Source organism: Rhinopithecus bieti, unplaced genomic scaffold (assembly GCF_001698545.2).
Source record: "Rhinopithecus bieti isolate Rb0 unplaced genomic scaffold, ASM169854v2 scaffold_26607, whole genome shotgun sequence".
NCBI lineage: Eukaryota > Metazoa > Chordata > Mammalia > Primates > Cercopithecidae > Rhinopithecus > Rhinopithecus bieti.
This window is the reverse complement of record NW_016812346.1, coordinates 1,493,670-1,513,344: the sequence shown is the minus strand read 5'-3', so window position 1 is coordinate 1,513,344 and position 19,675 is coordinate 1,493,670. Positions and strand designations below refer to the sequence as shown.

The 19,675-nt window shown below is 45.4% G+C and overlaps 1 protein-coding gene across 1 annotated transcript in view; it reads right to left on the bottom strand.

The window, feature by feature from the left end:
• Positions 1 to 19,675, bottom strand: part of TENM4 (teneurin transmembrane protein 4) — a 562,312-nt gene that overhangs the window by 18,355 nt on the left and 524,282 nt on the right. Inside the window, exons 26-28 of the mRNA XM_017895920.1 lie at positions 10,558 to 10,730; positions 4,692 to 4,927; positions 265 to 561 (exon numbers count right to left, since the gene is read on the bottom strand). Coding sequence (XP_017751409.1) covers positions 265 to 561; positions 4,692 to 4,927; positions 10,558 to 10,730 — 706 coding nt within the window. The remainder of the gene's footprint in view (positions 1 to 264; positions 562 to 4,691; positions 4,928 to 10,557; positions 10,731 to 19,675) is intronic.

The following is a 19,675-nucleotide window of genomic DNA, read 5'->3' as shown; positions in this document are numbered from 1 at the left end:
TCTGCAAGTCCAGTGAGTGTTTGGGCCTCTATCAGGCAGGTCTTTCATGTTCTCTTGCCCTAGGACCACCACCTGCCATGGCATCTCCATGATCCATCTAGATGCCTCTTGGGACCCCCTGCCCTCTGTGGCAGATTTTCCTGAACATTTCCTTTCAGAGACATGGGTCAGATATAGCCCACTGAGGCCACCAGGCTGGGCTTGGCCATGAATGATTGGCCTTCTGCATGGCAAGGCCAGTGATGCAGGGAGACAGACACCTGCCTTCTCTAAGTATGTGTAGCTCCATGTCTTCCCATCAGCGAAGATCCTGGATATGATGCGGCCCGCCTGGTCGTATTCCATTCTTTCAGACATGATGCCTCTCTGGATGCCAGCAATGTGACCCCCAGGGGAGTATGTCACGTTGACACCATTCAGCCTGCTGCTGGGTGACCAGAGGCTGGGCCGCCCCGCCTGGTCGTACAGAATCCGAAGGGTGAACTTGCGGTGGTCATCATAGATCTTCTCTGTGCGTGTTACACGGTCAAAATCCAGAGACAGGAGATTTCGGTTGTGAACCTGGAGAAAGATTGGAAGGAGAGAGAAAATTAATCTGGACCATGAGAACTTTGGTCTGATGGTCCACGTGGCTCTCAGCTCTGCTGGGAAGCTCTTGAGTACAGGAGGGAGCACAGGTCCTGTGCAGCAACAGACATGGGTTTGAATCCTGGCTCTGTCATTCGTCAGCTCTGTGAAGTTTCCTCACCTGTAAAATGGGGACAATAATGCCAATTGTACAGGGCTGTTGTGAGGATGAAGATGATGCCTATGTTGCGAAATCAGTAGCTGTGACGAAAGAGGATCTGCATGTTTTCTAATGCAATTCTTCTAATGAGGACACATTTTAAAAGGCAGATCCTTCTTGACTCCCTGCTGAAAAGAGACCTACCAAGTGAGCCCAGCAAGTAAACGGACCCGTCTACTCCACACCAGACACCGAGGACACCAAAGCTCAGGGAGGTGAAGGGATTCACCCTGGATCTCGTGGCTGGTGAGTGACGGAGTCTGGACTTGACTCTCACCCGTACAACGTGCCACCAAACACTCAGTGGTCCTCTGAGCAATTCTTGGCCTTCTGGGGGCTCTGGACTTCCCAGCCCCTCTGGGGCGTCTCCTGCCTTGCCACTACAATCAGGGCTTCTTGATCGCCAGAGTCAGTACCCAAGACATCTTCCCCGAGGTGCTGGGAGGCAGTGAGTGTTTGTCACTGGGGTGGTTCTTTTGGCTGTGGGCCGAATGGGGACACAGTCCTGGCTTTGAGGCACTTTGGTCCTGCCTTCAGGATCGTGAGTGCCTTGTATAAACTCCACCTGGGCTGCTAGGTCAGCACACAGTTCAATTTCCTTTCAGAGTCAGAAGGACAGGGCTCCTACAGACATAGTGGTAAGTCAGGGTTTTTATATTTTAATAAAGAAATATACTTCAGGGGCCTGTTTCTGTATTTGGATCTGCCCTGTAGGCACTGGTGGTCCCTGAAACATTGCCAGGTATTCTGGAGCAAAAATACTGGTTCCCGCTAATTGGTGTCTGGCCTTATGGGACATTTGGGCACATTTTCTGTCTCTTCCACTAGTCATTGCTTAAGGTTGACAAGTAGTAAAGAAGACCCAAGAGGAAAGCAGATAATTAGGTCACGTGATGCAAAATGGCATGTGTGGACCGAGGCAATGAAAGGCCCTCTGGATCCCTGTGTGGTTAAAAAAATTGGGTCCAGGTCTAGGAATGAAGACCAGGATTCTAGCTGCAACTTTGTGACCAACTTTTCTATCAACCTTGGGCAAGTGCCATCCCCTCTCCGAGTCTCAGTTTCTTACTCTGTATAACAACAGTTGTTGTGAAGGTTGAAGAAACTTAGTAAATCAGTGGAGTGTTAAGCACATGGAAGGTACTGAATAAATGGTTGGAATTATTTCCATTAAATGACAGCAAACGATCCTGGTCATCCCAGGAAGGAGAGAAGTGTGTGTCCCCCCTTCTCCCATACAAATCCCAAGGCCTTGAAAATAAAGATTTATAATGACGATGCTGACTTTAGCTGTGAATGACCTGGTTATAATAAGGCTACCTTCCCTGGGGTAATCAGACACAATTGCAGATGCAGAAACTGTGTGGCAGATGATTCCCATGAAAACTCAGAGGCGTTGGAGGCTGAAGCTGTGTTATTCTCAGAGAGGGCACAGAAGATACGGGGGCTGTGTCACCAATAATGACAGAGGCCTTTTTAAAGTATCTTTTGGAAGGTCCGCCTATGACTCCCCTCAGGGTGGTACCATCGAGCCAGCTGCCCCTTTTTACCCCTGGAGGATCTCTAGTGAAGGGGAGCTGTACCTTTTTGGCAAAATTAATAAAATTAAACAGCTCACTGGGGAGCCGCCTAATGTGTTCTGTGCTCGGCAGTGGCGGCAGTGAGATTATTTCACCTCTTTATTAAGAGTTCCCAGTTGTAAAAAAATGAGCTCCATTATGGGGAGGCACACCCACCTAACATTCTCATTCCACCTGCCACCACTGTGGGTGGCCATTTATTTGGGAGGACATGTAGACGTGGCCACCTGACTAGAGCACCATCAATCTCAGGTTGGGAGAGGGACCAGTTAAAGCCTAGGAAACTTTTGGTCCAGTTCACACAGCAGAGAGGAAATCCTAATCATGCTACTCGCTGCCATTTATTGAGCACCTGGAGTCAATTGGCGCTGGGCTAGGTGCGTTGAGTGTATTATCTCGTTTCTGCAGAGGCACCTGAGGCTCAGAGGAGCTGCTCAAGGCTCCACACGGCACAGGCAGGAATCAAACCCAGGTCAAACTTCCCACTGAGGACACTGCCTCAGAGGCGCATGCAGGAGTCTCTGCGAATTCAGACGGGGGCTCAGTGAGGCCACAGAGAACAAAGACAGCTAGGCCTTCCTCAGAGAGCTACTGCAAAGCTGTTTTCCACAGTAGATAGTCGCTAGAGCTCTTGGCTGTTGAGGGAACACATGAAGCCTGGTTTTGCCAGTTGTGCGATATTGGATAAGTCACTTAATGTTTCTGTAGCTGCTGTGGGCCTATTTTTCTAGTTTTTTTTTTGAGACAGAGTTTTGCTTTGTTGCCCAGGCTGGAGTGCAGTGGCACGATCTCAGCTCACTGCAACCTCCGCCTCCTAGGTTCAAGCAATTCTCCTGCCTCAGCCTCCTGAGTAGCTGGGATTACTGGTGTCCATCACCATGCCCGGCTAATGTTTTGTATTTTTAGTAGAGATGGAGTTTCACCATGTTGGCCAGGCTGGTCTCGAACTCCTGACCTCAAACAATCTGCTCGCCTCAGCCTCCCAAAGTGCTGGGATTACAGGCATGAGCTGCTGCACCTGGCCTATTTTCTAGTCTTTACCAATACCTCGCTATGAGACTCTGGAAAAATCGTTTACCCTCTCTGGATCTCGGTTGTCTCATGTATAAAAGAGGGGCTTCAGTGAACTTTCTTTGCTGAAGGGCAGGGGATTTAAGAGAGTCTGAGCTGTGTTGCTATGGGGACACTTCTGGAATGTTAGGAACATGTAACTCAGTTCTGTAGTTTGTTTCAGTTCAGCAGGTATCTCTTGAGCACCCGTGGTCTGCAGGGTGCTATGCTGAAAGCCACGGCTGGTTCATTAACTTTCCCTTTGTTCATCACCTGCCTTTCTCAAGGTGGCGGAAAAAGAAGCTGGGCACTCAGGCCCTGGCAGAGGCTGTATTCTACAGAAACATGGGATGTGAGGCAGACAAGGAGCTGGCTCAGGGCATCCACATATTCAAAAGCACTCTGAATATAAGACCATGATGCCAGTCCCAGCAGTGATGGCTCAGGTGAGGCCATTTTGGAGAATGTAGCTTAGGTTCTAAGTAGCTGAACTGAATTTTGGGACATGTTAGCAATAGTAATAGCAATAATGGTAATAAATAATAGCAATAACAATAAGAGTAGCTATTATTGACCACTTGCTATGAGCCAGACTCTAAGACGCTTAATATATTACTTTTTTTTTTTTTTGAGACAGAGTCTCGCTTTGTTGCCCAGGCTGGAGTGCAGTGGCACGATCTTGGCTCACTGCAAGCTCCGCCTCCTGGGTTCACACCATTCTCCTCCCTCAGCCTCCCGAGTAGCTGGGACTACAGGCGCCCACCACCATGCCCGGCTGATTTTTTTGTATTTTCAGTAGAGACGAGGTTTCACCGTGTTAGCCAGGATGGTCTCGATCTCCTACCTCATGACCTGCCTGCCTCAGCCTCCCAAAGTGCTGGGATTATAGGCGTGAGCCACCACGCCCGGCTTTTTATATATTATTACTTCTAATCCTTGTAGCAACTTGTAAAAGTGGTCTTGTCCTTCCCACTTTATAGATGATGAAATTGAGGCTCTAAGACTAGTGATCTGTCCAAGCTCACTCAGGGAATAATATAAGCTGGAAATTCAACTCAGGCCCATCTACCACCAAAGCCAGTAGTCTTTCTACAAGTCAAAACTAAAAAGACATACAAGGGTCTCTGATCACACGTGGTTCCCTGCTTTAGTTCTCCCCTTTTGCAGATGAGTAAACTGAGGTCCCAGTGAATTTCCAGAACAGGGACCAGTTCTCTGGATTCACCCTTCTCCTTTCCCCTCAGGACACAGCCACCTCCAGAGGCCTCGCTCACCCGCAGCCGGCGCCCGAAGACAGTGACCTGGCCCCGAGCCTGCTCCTTGCGCTGCCGCCACTCCACCAGGTTGAGGCCGTTGTCAATGGGCAGTGTGACATTCCTCTTGCCCACGGTGGGGTTGACAGTGCTAGCCAGCAAGTGGGGCTCAGTCTGCAGTGCCACCTCCATGCCGTTGGCCAGCAGCAGCCGCAGGGAGCCGTCAGCCCCAATGTAGTAGCTGTTCCGGACTTGGTCTGCAGGAGAGGACAGGCACAGACTGCTCAGAAGGAACGAAGGGGGAGGGAGGTGTGAGGACAGCAGAGGCAGTGGAGGGGACTTTAAAGGATGCTTTTCCTAACTATAAAAGCAATATGTCATCACTGAAGAAAACGAGGAAAATACATGGAGAAGACCATCCAGAATCTCAATATCCAAAGAAAACCATTGTAAATATTTTGTACATTTGTAGATTTTCGGATATTTCCAAATGCCCTTGCAGTTTAAAATAGATAAGAGTTTTAAAACAGTTACAGAATTTTTCACTGATCATTGTATTATATCATGTTCCTGAATATTTTTTTGTAAACATTTTTCTTAATGACCATACAATATTCCACTGTATGAAAATAAGTTATTTAAGCAAGCCTCAAATAGATACTCAGTTTGATTCCAGTTTTTCAGAATTATAAGTACCACTGTATATATTTAGTTTAAACATCATTCTCAGTGAAAGAGAAGTCAGATGTAAAAGGCTACATATTGTCTGACTCCACTTACATGAAATGTCCAGAATAGGCAAAAATCTCTAGAGACAGTGGTTGCCAAAGGCTGAGGGGGAAGAGGGAAAGTGGAGCAGCTGCTAATGGGTATGGGATTTCTCTTTGGGGTGATAAACATGTTCCAGAATTGGATCATAGCGATGATTGCACAGCTTTATAAATTGTATGTTTTTAAAGAGTAAATTTCATGCTATGTGAATTATACCTCAAAATATTTTCAGATAAATCAATATCCAATATCTTCATTTTAGATTTTCAAATCAAAATAGATTCCTACAAGTAGGATTACTAGAGCAAAGGGTTGAATTTTTTTTTTTTTTTTTCTGGAGACAGGGTCTTGCTCTGTTGCCCAGGCTATAGTGCGGTAGTACAATGTGATCATAGCTCACTGTAACCTCATACTCCTGGGTCCAAGCAGTCCTCCAACCTCAGCCTCCCAAGTAGCTAGGACAATAGGCATGCATCACCACACCTGGCTAATTTTTAAAATATTTTATAGAGACCAGGTTTCAATATTTGACCAGGCAGGCCTTGAACTCCTGGGCTGAAGCAATCCTTCCACCTTAGCCTCCAAAAGCATTGGGATTGTAAGTGTGAGCCACCATACCTGGCAGGTTGAACAGTTTTAAGGCTCTTGATACACTCTACGGTAACAATGTTCTTTATAACAAGGAGAAAAATATAACTCTGACACTTAAACCACTGACAGAATGCCAAAAAAAAAAAAAAAAAAATACATAAACACGTTTTAAATTATTGTCACGGGCATATGACCATGATTTAAGCATAGAAATGATTTGAAATTTTAAATTTGATTTAAAACATTTTAACTTAGATTTTTAACTAAACGAAACTTCTGGTGAAAGAAGTAGATTTCAGCTGTAAAATGCACAGAGCTGCTTTCTATAGATGAAAATACTGTCTTTGGGTTTGCGCTACACTCTCCTGTCTCTGGCCCTTCCCTGGCTGTTTCCTCTGCACTGCCCCCCTCTTCAGTAAGTGCTGATTTAAGACTCCCTCCAGGCTCTGCTAAAATGTCATCTCTTTCCAGAAGCTTCCCCTCTTCCACTGGCCAGAATACATGACTCCCTGTCCTGTACACCCCTCAGCCTCTCTATGGGCCTCCTCAGTGGTCTCACAGCTGAGGGGTGTGGGAGTCACTGCTCCGTTAATGAACAAAATTCTCCAATATTTGAGTGCGTGCTGTGAGAGGCACAATGGCACAAAGATTAAGAGCTTGGCTTTGGAGCCAGGCTGCTTCGGCTCAGGTTCCAGCTCTGTGGCTGCCTTGCTGTAAGACCTCGGCCAAATTCTTAACCTTCCATGCCTCTGGTACTTCATCACTACACTGGGACAATAATTGTACCCTGCCTTGCAGAATGCTCTGAGGATTGAGTGAGATCATGAATATGAAGAGCTGAGAACTGTACTTGGCATATAGTGTTATGTAAATGTTAGCTGTCAGTGGTTTTATGTGCCTGGCACTGTGCTAGTCACTGTCATGTGTGTCTCTTGTCTCTCCTCTATCTCCACCATCCCATTTCTCTCTCTCTCTCTCTCACATACACACACACACACATACACACACACACATACACACACACGCGCGAGCGCACACACACACACACACATATCATGGTGAACTTCTCTAGTGCTGAACATGGTCCTGGATATAGGGCCCCTTGCCTTTAGATTGGCAGTTAAGAGAATAGGTTCCATAAAGCCTGTTTGTCTGGGTCCAAACACCCGATTAGGTGTGTGACTGGGGCAAGCTACTTAACCTCTGAGTGCCTCTCACTGCCTTCATTCAGAAAACGGAGACAATAATACTTACCTCCTAGGCATATGAGGTACTATATGAGGTACCTTATGAGGTACTGCTTAATGTAAAATGCTGAAAATATGCTTTGCAGTTAATAAGTGCTCCAAAAATGTTAGCTATCATCACTGTTAGGATTATATGTGCTCAGTAAATCTTTGCTGGACAAAACTAGTTATGTTCCAGGCTATGTCAAGCACTAAAGATACTTATTAAGCGATGGTTTTCATGGGAAACCTTCACTGAATCTTTTCCGCTGGAATGGCATCAAATAGGCACCCCTCTCTCTCACTCCCTCCTCTCTCCATCTTTCTCTATCACACATGCAAAATTCTAAAATCTGCCTCACACTTGCTATGCATTATTCACTGACAATCTTTATTTTCTGCCTTTGAACAGTGAAAAGCCTGTGTCAATTTATCCTTTAAAGCTGCTCCTTGCTGAATCCACATATGTCCATTAATGGTGACGTGGAGGGAACAGCATCTGTAGAGACCCATCTCAGATGATCCCATTTAATGTGGGCTGTGACTTCCCAAGGCCGCTGCTCATTAGCAGCTACTTCTTATTACTTCCCACAGTTTAAACAGAAGATGAAACCGAAAGAGCTTTCACAAAGACTCTAGTGAGGCAGCTGCAAAACTGAGCATCTGAGCCTGGTACTCAAGAAGGAAAGAGCTTGGCAGAGCTACCAAAGAGGAAAAACAGGTACCATGTTTCCTGGGTTCCAAGAAGTGCTTTTTCTTTTCACATTTTAATGTTTTTTGAAGTTGGAATGTGTCCATGTATGCCTTTTGAGCAGTGTGACTTTTTTTCCCTCTGCCTAAAAAGTTGTTATTAAATTGATGGTACATTTTAAAACTGAGGAATGTGGCACTTTCAAATTTTAACAAGTTGCCCAAATATAAGAAAGCCCACATGGACCTTTGAGAAAAATACTCACAGCCCATTTAGCAGTATGGAATGGATAGATAATTCTTAATCACAGGGAAAAAGACAGGCCTGAAGGACAAGACATCTGAGTAACTGGTGGTCCTGCAGTCCTTGGTCAGGCAAGATCTTGGCTGCCTGAGAAGTTGTACCTTTGCTTGGCAATAATCCAGTCAGAGCAGAAATGCCTGGGGTCTGTCCCAACCCACTTGTGACATTATGATTATATATTCATGGTTCCCAGCTCATAACTCCTATACCCCTTGTTATAGTCTTTTGTTCTAATGTTGGGGCACTTCAGGACTCAAAAGCAGACCTTAGGAAACAATCTCTGCCTCTCTCTCTGACCTTCTCCTGCCCTCCTCTCCAAGGCAGGACTCAAATCTGACTGTGGGTCATAAGACCTATATTTCAGAGGCGATCCTGCTCCATACCCTGGAGGGAGGAATGAGTGCTGCACAGAGAGGCCAAGAAGAATCCGAAGAGACGGGCCTTGCTGGGTTTAGATCTTACCGTTTTTGTCCAATCACATTTCTACATGATTGTCAACCATGCCTATCCAATGAAGCCTCCGTAAAAGGCCCCAAAAGACAGGGTTTGGGGAACTGAACATATAGAGGTTCATGGAGGGGTGAGGGTGATGTACCTGGGGAGGGTGTGAAAGCTCCATGCCTCTTACCCTACATCTTGGCATACACATCTCTTCATCTATATCCTTGGTAATGTTCTTTATGATCAACTGGTAAATATAAGTATTTCTCTAGTTCTGTGAGCTGTTCCAGTAAATTAACTAAACCCAAAGAAGCAGTCAAGAAAACCTCAACTAGAAGCCAATCAGAAAGAAGTTCCAGAGGCCCAGATTTGTGACTGGTATCTGAAGTATGGTGGATGGCGGGGCAGTTTTGGGGACTGAGCCCTCGATCTGAGGGATGTGAGGCTATCTCCAGGTAGATAGTGCTGGAATTGAGTTGGGGGACACCCAGCTGGTGTCCACTGCAGAGCTGATTGCTTGCTTGATGGTGGGGAGAACCCCGCCTCTGCCTATATTTGGTCACAGAAGTCTTCTGTTGATGACTATTGTGTGAGAACAAACGAAAACACTGAGTTTTCCTCAAAAACCACGGTTAAAGGTGCTTTGTGAGGAAGAAATTCCAGTGTGTGGTTTCTCTTTCTTTGAGAACATTTATTGTTCTTGGAGCTCTTTGAAAGGCAAAGGACTAAATTTGGGAATAAAAGTGGTTGTAAGAATATACATTTGTTTTCTTATGGTAAGTTAAACTGCTTGCTAATTAATTAATTAATGAATCTAATAGAATTGCTTATCGAGTAATACTATGTGCTTGGCTCATGCTAGTCACTACATTGTCTAAAGAGATCGACTGAGCAGCCCTGTGGGGCAGGTGTTAAAATTCAGCCCCATTTCCCAGCCCCAGAGACCAAGGCTCAGAGAAGAAGAGTGACTCCAGCCAATTCACACAGGTGGGAACTGGCACCCACCCAGAACCCCTACTCCTCTCACCGCTTCACCCCATTCCACACAGCTTCAGCTTGCTTTCTTTCTCTGCAGAAGAAACCAAGGGTCGGTTAGTGATGTGGTGGCAGAGTCAGAACTAGAACTTGGGCCTCTGACTCTTAGCCTGAGGCTCCTTTCACTGCTTCGTGTCAAAGTCTTTGGAAGTACAAAGAGCCATCCATAGAGCAGGAAAAAATCAGGCAGAGCTTTCCCTGGTGATGGCTTCTTCTTTTCAAGTTTACTAAATCCCACAAAGCTGCAAGCCCACCTGGGTCACCACATCCCACAAGAACAATTGAGGCAGATAATTAACAGCAAGATTTCATCCTTGTGAAATCTTTTTACTTGAAGTTAAAAGACCAACCCATAACAGGATGATGTGACAAATGCAGAGAAGGGTCTCTTTTCTATGAAATCCTAAAAGAGGCACAAATCTTCTCACCTGGGCTTCAGGAAGGACTTCTCCGTAATCACATCCCTTTCATAATTACGTGTAATTATTCTTGTCCTTTGTCCTCACCTACACCAGTGTGAGTGTGTCTGTTAATCTGGGAGTCATTAGGATGGCAGAATAGTGAGGTCGCCTGGATTAGCAGCTAATGAATTCACTGCCCTTTGTTCTGATAACAGAATAGGACAATAAAATATTATTCTGAAGCTTCTGAGAGATAATTTACTTGACTCAGGCTGGTATATTTTGTAAATTAGGCGACAATACAGAGAGTTGCAATGCTTTCCTGTTCTTGGACAGCTCCAGCAGCAGCCTATTTCTTGTGCCATCCTCCTCCAAAGGGGTCTTCCCACCCCTCTGCCTCAAAGTCCCCTGGCCCCCACCTGACTTACCTTGCAGCAGTGTGTAGAAGGCACCTGAGGCAGACAGGTTGGTGGTTATGGTGACATCATCCTTGCTGGAGGTCTCTACCTGGACATGCACTGAACTGTCTGTATCACTTCGGAAACTGCTCACCTGGCCAGTAGGGAAGGTCACATTTGTCAGGCGGCCAAAGCTGTCATACCTGGAAACCAAGGGGTGGAACTGAGTTGTAGAAATATAATGGTGCTTTAGCTGGAACTTGGCGCATTCTACCTCATGCCATGGTTTTGCTGTGCTCTGCTTTTCTTTCTGGCTGGATACATTCCCATGTCTCCCACATCTCTTGCATGGGACCTGGTATATAGATTTCAGGATGTGACTCCACCTGCTGACATCCAGCTGCAGGAAAATGACTGACCTCTCTGAGTCTCCCTTCCCTAACCCAGTGGGGGTGACACCACTGACCAGCCTACTGCCCAGGAGTACAGCTATAAACTAGAATTCAATTGTGAAGGGGGCGAGATGATGGTGGCCATAATGAGACAGCTGACCCGGAATCTTAGAAATGGGGGACTTCCCAGAAATGATGTAGTCAAGCTTGATGCCTGAATACCCTCTGCAAAACCCGCAAGAACTGGTTATACAGGTTTTTCCTGAAAAACACTAGAAATGGGAGCTATTACCCAGGGGTTTCCTAGGTTTCTACACATCCTGGGAAAAGGGGGTTCTGAATTCAAACCAGGACTCAGCCTAGATAAATGGCCTCTTGCTTCTTGCAACCCCTTCCATCTAGATTTTACATCCGGCACTAAGCATTTTTGTATCTGCAACTCTTAGAACTCCATAGCTTTGCTCAGGTACGGTCTTTCTAAAGCATCATAATTGAATCTTAATTCTCTTTACTATTCTCCTGATAATAATGAAAGAAATACCTGCCATCATTGAACACGTCCAATATATGAGGCATGGTGCTGGTGGTTTTTCATGCATTTTCATGTAATCCTCACTTAATACATTTTTCATGTAATCCTCATTTAATCCTAGTCTAAAAGGTATGTACTATCTCCTTTTTGGAGGATCAGAAATTGAGGCTTGGAAAAGTGAAGTCACCTGCTCAAGGTCACACAGCTAATTAAGTGTGGGTGGAATCAAAATTCAAACTCAGATCTACGTGCTTCCAAACTGCCACCTGCCTCTGTGTCTTCAACGAACATTTCTGTACCATCCATTTGCAAGTATTCATCACATGTGCTCCTCCCTGGCAGGAGTGGGCTATTAACATTTTAATTATTGTTTTTAATTAGAGGAGGCTGAAGTGTAAAAAGGCAGGCTTAAATAGCCTTTTTGCACTTGTGTGTGAATAGGGACATAGTTCTTCCTCTACATGGCAATAATCCTGACTGACTTCCTGGACATGGTCGCCCCCGTGTACTTCGGGTCCCCCTACTGGCTTTTTTTTTTTTTTTTTTTTTTTTTTTTTTTTTAACTGTTTTGTTTTTACTTCTGGGGTAAAGCTGACCGCCAGGTTCCTGTGAGGGTTGTCACAATGGGGCAATGAAAGTTCAGAGAGTTCAGCTCTGTCCAGGCTCTTTCTTCAGCCTGGCTTCTTGCTGAGATTCCTGGGTCTGCAGCTCCTATAGTATCATAGGTGGGTGGTATGGTATCATTGGTGGGTGAGATTAGGCAGGTCTGCTCAGGAATTCTCTGCCCAAGGTCAGACTTGGGTGCTGCACTACAGACTCTGCCATTTGCCAACTGTTTCAGTGCCTGTGCCTGGCACAGATCACAGCACTCTACACTGAATCCAACAGTCCCTGGCACACTCTGCCACAGAGGAGGCATTGGTAGAGGTCTTCTGAATAAATCACCCCTGTTTTTGGCCTAAGACCAATTCTGGTGGAGGGGCCGGTGGCCTTTGGGGAAGTTGGATGCCTCTGTGGCTGGGGCCTTTTCAGGATGGCAGGCAGTGCTATGGCCTCGACTACACTCCCTGGGCAGGGCTGCAGGCAAGGCTGTGGCTCTATCAGAGGCTCTCCTGTGGGTGGTTGGGGGCTTCAAAAACCCATGTCCAGCCATGATTTCTCCTTTCTCTTCCTTAGTACTGAGTCAGGTTCTTCCAGGAAAAGGTCAGTCTGGCCTAGGGGAGGCTGAAACCTGGACTGGATGGTGAAAGGGGTGCACTGCCTCACAGAGCTCAGTGAGCAAGAGTTCTGAGAGACGGCGGCTAAGAAGGAGGGTGTCTTGCAGTAAAGATCTGAGATGCATGTCCGAAGACTTCTCTCATATGGAGACCCTCTCAGAGCTCTGCTCCTTTCAACACTGAGAGAGGCTGGGATTCTTTTTAACCATTTGTGGCCACTGAAAATTTGAATAGGAAGGAAACATACAAAAATATTGACAGTGGTTATCTCTGGGAGGTAGAATTACAGGTGATTTGAATTGCTTATTTACATATATTTCCATGATTTTAAAATAATAAACATGGATTATTTTCATAATCAGAAAAGTGTTGTGACAAGCCAGGTAAAACCACATGTGAGAGCTCATGAGCACGGCCATCTGGGGAGGCGGATGCCTTAAATTCCAGGCTGTGCAGAGAGAGGACAGTCTTACTTATAGGGCAAGTTGAAGATAACAATTTCCAGGACTTTTCAGCAAAATATTACTAGGATACTCCAAGTTTTTTAGCTAAAATCAAGACCCCAAAACTGGTTTTGCCCTGGTCAACTTAACTGTATCTGTGATTCATGATTAAGCTGGATCCAGTCAGATCCTGAGTCATCTTTTAATCAACAGGAAGATTCATTTCAGTCCAGCAGTTTAATGGGATGGGATGCTGTTCTAGGCTGATTCTTTGAACACCTGTAATCCCTGTACATACTCTTTATTAAAATAAGACTATTCACTCGGACTGTCTACTTTCCTGACCTAACCGCATGAAAAAGATTTTATTATACCATGCAAGACACTGCAAAGGCAGCTGTGGAGTTTTACAGATAAGAATTGATAGATTGTTAATTGGGGTCAGATGTCACTTTGACACTACTTCTACCATGGCCTCGCTCAAATGCCACCTCCTAAAGCTCTCCCTGGTTTTTCCTATTCCTTCTCCCATTATATCCTGTGCACAGCTCTATCCTAGAATGCCTCCCCTGCACTGCAGTGTTGATGTACAAGTTGTCCCCCTCTTTGGACTGTGAGTGCTTGAGGTCAGAACAGGTCTGTGGAGTCTGTGGACTGACACCATCTGGGTTCTGCCACCTGCCAGCAGCATGACCCTGGAGAACTGGCTCGCAGTTCATCTCTGCTTCACCAGCATTGGAACTGGCATAGAGAGGAAAGGCAGGGAATGTTGGCTGAACGAATCAGCGAATGCAGGATTGGATGTGCAAGGCCTCTTTCCTGCTTTGTGGGAGAGGAGACACCATGATTCATTCACACATTCTCTCCTACAGGACTTGGCACAAGCTGGACACACAGTAGGTACATGATAAACACTTGCTGAATGCCAAAATATGGAAACAACAACTCTTACTAAATAATACTTTGGCAATCTCCCTGGGTATCTCCCCAGAGTTTTAGTCTTGAAGACAGAAAGAGGCTTTGTATAAAGGCAGACAACTGCAATTATTATTGAAGGTAGCTTGTAAGGCATAATTAAATTGAGCCTAAAGAAGATACAATGAAGAGGCCCCATGCCTTTAAGATCTGGTTTTCATTTTATATAAGATGTTAAAAAAAAAAAAACAGTAATTTCCACTCTTCACATTTTCCATTAGAAGGACTGAATGTCTTAATTAAATGAACATCAAATAGAGCAACCAATTTATAAAATTTTCTTGTCTCCTCTTCATTCATTTTAGTACCTTCCAGAGCTTGGGAAATGACCTGGATCTCTTTGCTGCTTGATCGATACCTGTAATTATCCCACCAGAACTGCTCCTTCTGACTGTGGATGGGAAGAGGTAGGGTTGCCAGTCCGCTGGGCCCTGCACACCTTTGCCCTGTGAGCCACGTCTACAGAACCCTTTCTTCTCCACCACAGAGCTGCCACGACACAGTGCAGGGACCTGGAAGGAAGGGGCAGTTCTCTGAACTCTCTGGGCTCCAAGTGGCTGCCTCAAGTCCCGGCCCCATGATTGGGTGGCATCTGGACAATGGCTTAGTTACATTTGTTACAGCTTTCATTATGGGAACCCACAAAGTACTGGCAAATTTTCTTTCTTTCTAACCAAGAGGAATGCAGGGAATAGTTTTTTAAAAAGGTCTCTGGAGCCAGATGGTCTAGGCTTTGAATCCTGGCTCTAGACGATGGGCACTTGGCTCTGTGTTCCTCCTAACCATCAAGTCTCCACTACAAATGATACAATTTCAGGCAGGCTATATCATATAACCTCGGTGAGCCTCTGTTTTCCCTTCCATAAATGGGGATAATAATCCTGTTGTATAGAGACACATGAAGACCAAAAGAGGTAACGTATTTAAAATGAAAGGGAAACTTCTTCCCAGGGCCCCCAGGACCCCAGGAGATTGCCCTCAGTGGAATGTCAACTCCCTGAGGGCAGGGACTTCATTTGGACCGCGCTGTATCCCCGTGGCATATAGCATGTGCTTCCTGATGGTCAATGAACGTTGGCTGAATGTTGGCTCCTTCCTGCCTTTCTTTCTAACTTCACCTGGAACGTCACTCCTCAGCAGGTCCTTCTTCTCCCTGTATCTGCTTCTGGTCCCCAAACATGCCAAAGTCAGTGCATGCTGGGGTGCTCATGCTTCCTGTTCCCTTTGCAGGAACGCTCTTCCCTCCGGTGTTGGTATGGCTCGTTTCAGTCATCATTCATGTTTCAGATCAACTGTTATCACCTCAGTGAGGTCTTCCTTGACCACTGCTTCTAAGACAGATAAGTCCCCCAACCTCTGTATCATATTTTCTTATTGACCTCACTATACTTATTTATTTGTTCTTTGTTGTCTGTCTCCTCCTAATATAAGCTCCATGAGGATAGGGACCTTGTCTGTATTCTTAGTGCCCAGAGGAGTACCCAGCATGTCGACAGTACTCAGTACATGTTTACTTAATGAATAAATATATAAGTAAATAACAGATATTATTGTTGATTCAAGACATGGACTGACAGCAACTAAGAACTTCATTTGTTTTACCTTTCCTTGTCCAGCTGAGGTGGAGAAAGGTCACTAACATTCATGTGGTGTCTTTTAGGTACCAAGCACCATGCTCATCATCATCTTTTGATGTAGGCATTATTATTACCATCGTTTCATAAATGGTGAAGAGGAGGCTTAGAGAGGACAAGCAACTTGCCTAAGATCACACAGCTGGTAGAGGAATATAAATTCAAAGTCAGGTCTGTCTAATCTTAAAGAATGTGTTTTTTCCATCATGCTTCCCATAAAAATGGTACCATTTCAAATAAAAATCTTTGGGTTCATCACTGTGGTATAGAAAACACTGTTTTTGCAAGTCTCAAGTGGGTCAAGAAGACTGGCAGTATTTTTTTTTTTTCAGGAGGCTTTGCTTGCTACCACTGCAATTGACTTTGCAGCGATGCCAAGCCCCTACTTGGGGGGTATGATAGGGATGGCCAGATGATTGGCTTTTCATTACTTCCTCCCACTGATTTTTCTTCATTCCATTTAGCCAAAGTATTTTTGGAGCACAGTGAAAGAAAACACATAAAAGATTCATATAGGCCGGGTGCAGTGGCTCACGCCTGTAATCCCAGCACTTTGGGAGGCCAAGGCGGGTGGATCACTTGAGGTCAGGAGTTCGAGACAAGCTTGGCCAACATGGTGAAACCCTGTTTCTACTAGAAATATAAAAATTAGCCAGGCACAGTGGCTGGGTGCCTGTAATCCCAGCTACTCAGGAGGCTGAGGCAGGAGAATCGATTGAACCTGGGAGGCGGAGGTTGCCGTGAGCCGAGATTGCACCATCGCACTCCAGCCTGGGTGACAGAGTGAGACTCCATCTCAGAAAAAGAGATTCATGTAATTGCTGTGAACTTGGCTCTCAGAAGAAGACTGCTAAAGGATATCTTCGCACACACTGCAAGGCTTTCTTTTTCACACTCAATACTTCATCTCGAGCCACTCACTATGCACGGCTGGCAAGGAAAATGCCAAACTGCCCTTTGATACTAAACTTTTGCTGATCTTAACTTTTTGGTTAAAAAATAAGATTTGATTTGTATGATTTTCATTTCTGATTGTTTCAGACAACACCATCACCATGTCAGGGAACTGGGCACTGCATTGTCTGTGGATAATTATGGTTGCTGGCCCAGGCACACCAATAGTTCCCCCGGCCCAAGTCACTGTAATAGATGTCATCAAGACGTCATTAGCTACTCCAAACTGGATCAGAGTCAGAGCACTTTGTGGCTTCTGCATTAAAATCTTGTACTTGCTGTCCATTTCCTACAAAATTAAGTACCCAAAATGAATTCTAGCCCTCAAGATTCCCCAGATCTGGCCCACTCTGCCACGCTGTACTTGAGGTGGTACATCTGGTAGGAAGTGCTTAGGGTTCAGGCAGATCTGGGGCTGAACCCTGGCTTGGCCACTCATGGCTAACATGTCACACAGCCGGCCAGTCTCTGTGCTGGTTATTCTCTGTTCCCCCAGAATGGATCTGGGGGGATCCATTCTTTGTCCTCTCTGTCTGCCCAGAGCAGCTGACCCCTGCAGACTGTGTCACTGGGGCACTCTCACTGGCTCACTTCTGGTTAAGCTAAGTCCGTGGTAGGCACTGGCAAGAGACTGGAATTCAGAAGGTTGTCCTCACTCCTCACTCCTTCTTTCCTCCAGTGCCGAATCTCTAACAGTGGCTGCGTCGATCCATGATTTTAGCTTCGAACAGGGGGCTTCTCCTTCATCGTTACAGCTCCCACTGGACTTTAGTCACAATATCCTATGACTTTCCCACCTTGCTCTGCAGCCTGGGGGTTGCTAATGGTTATTCACTGTTTTTAGTGCCTGGGTGCCTCAGCGTCCTTTATTTTCATTTTTAGTTAATTAATTAATTTGCTTAGGGACAGGATCTCACTCTGTTGCCTAGGCTGGAGTGCAGTGGTGTGATTATGGATCACTGCAGCCTTGAACTCCTAGGCTCAAAAGTGATCTTCCTGCCTCAACCTCCTGAGTAGCTAGGACTACAAGTGTGTGCCACTACATCCAGCTAATTAAAATTTTTGGTACCCATATCTTTGATAGAGATGGGTATTGCTATGTTGCCCAGGCTATTAGCATCCTTTCTTGGTTCCCTTACCCCTGCCTATACCTCTATAACATGTCTTCATTTGTAAGATATTTTTACTGAGTATAATATCTGAGTGGACAATTGTTTTGTGTGTTTGTTTTTGTGAGACAGAGTTTCACTTCTGTTGCCCAGGCTGGAGTGCCATGGCACAATTTCGGCTCATTGCAACCTCCACCTCCTGGATTCAAGCGATTCTCCTGCCTCAGCCTCCTGAGTAGCTGGGACAACAGGTGCCCACCACCACGCCCGGCTACTTTTGTATTTTTAGTAGAGGCAGGGTTTCACCATGTTGGCCAGGCTGGTCTCAAACTCCTGACCTCAGGTGATCCATCCACCTTGGCCTCCCAAAGTGCTGGGATTACAGGTGTGAGCCACCACTCCTGGGTGTGGACAGTTTTTTTTTTTTTTTCTTTCAGCACTTCTGTCTTCTGGCTTGCATGGATTCTGATGAGAAGTCTGCTGTAATTCTTACCTTCGTTCCTCTTATAAAACGCTTTTTCTTTTTTCCTGGCTGCTTCTAAGGTTTTCTCTCTTTAATTCAGCCATTTGAATATATGGCTAGAAATGTGTATGTGCGTGTGTGTCTGTATGTATTTATTGTGCTTGGTGTTTTTGGAGCTTTTTGGATCTGTGGTTTGGTGTCCATTATTAATTATGGATAATTCTCTGCCATTATTTCCTCAAATATTTCTTCTGCCTGTTTTTTCCCTCTTTTCCTGGATTCCAATTACATGTATATCAGACTATTGGATATTGTCCCACAGCTCTTGAATGCCATGTTCTGCATTTTCCATTCTTTTTTTCTCTCTGTGTTTTAGTTTGGGTAATTTCTATTAACTGTCTTCTAAGACTCAGCTGTGTCACGCTGTGTCCTTTGGAGAGAGCAGTCCATCAAAGGCATTCCTCATCCTTATAACCGTGGTTTTCCTTTCTAACAATTCCATTTGATTCTTTCTTATCGTTTCCATCTCTCTGCTAAAATTATCCATCTGATCTTGCACATTGTTCACCTTTTCCATTAGAACCTTTAAAATAATTACAGTTATTTTAAATTCTCTGACAGACAGTTTCAACACCTGTGTCCTAGCTGACTGTGATTCTGACGATTTCTTTGCCTTGTGGGAATGTGTTGCCTTTTCTTGCCCTTTTGTTTGTTCAGCTGAAAGCGTGACATCTTGTGTAGCACGGTAGAGCCTGAGTGACAGGTTTATGCCTGGAAATGCGTGTGAGTTTCCTTCTGCTAGGACTTTTGGGAGGCGGTTTGGGTTAACTTAGGATTTGGGTTGGCTTTGAAGTTTGTTTATGGTTAACCTCTGTGCATCATAGGTTTTAAATTCCCTTAGCAATTCCCTGTGTTGAGGATGCGAAACTGGTTTGCCAGAGGGCTTTCTTCCCTCAAGGTCCACAGTTCAGCCCTTGGGTCCTGCCTTTGTGCTGGCTGAGAGAGGGTCTCTTTCCGTGCTCCTGCCTCTCTCTAACTCCCTCCCAACAGTCTTCTGCCCTTCACTGATGCTTTTAGCCTTTCAGCTAACTATAGTGGTGGCAAAGCCTTCACTAGGGTTCTGACTCTCAGGTATGTGGGATTTTTTTTTTTTCCATTTCTTTTCTTCCCTCATTCAGCTGAAAGGATTTTCCCCAGTGCCTAGGCAGGACAGTGTTCACTACCCTTCTCTTCACGGATGAAGGGTGTTGTTCCTGATGGAAGATGAAGTGAGCAGGGTCTGGGTAGAGTGGTCGGGGGTATATGCTCCTCCCTCAGCAGCTGCTGTGACCCTCTCCCAGGTCTACCACAAGGGACACTTTCTTCTTAAATCTTTCCTCACTCTTTTCTGTGGAAAAGCTCCTGGTGGGATTTGTAGAGAAAAAAGTCC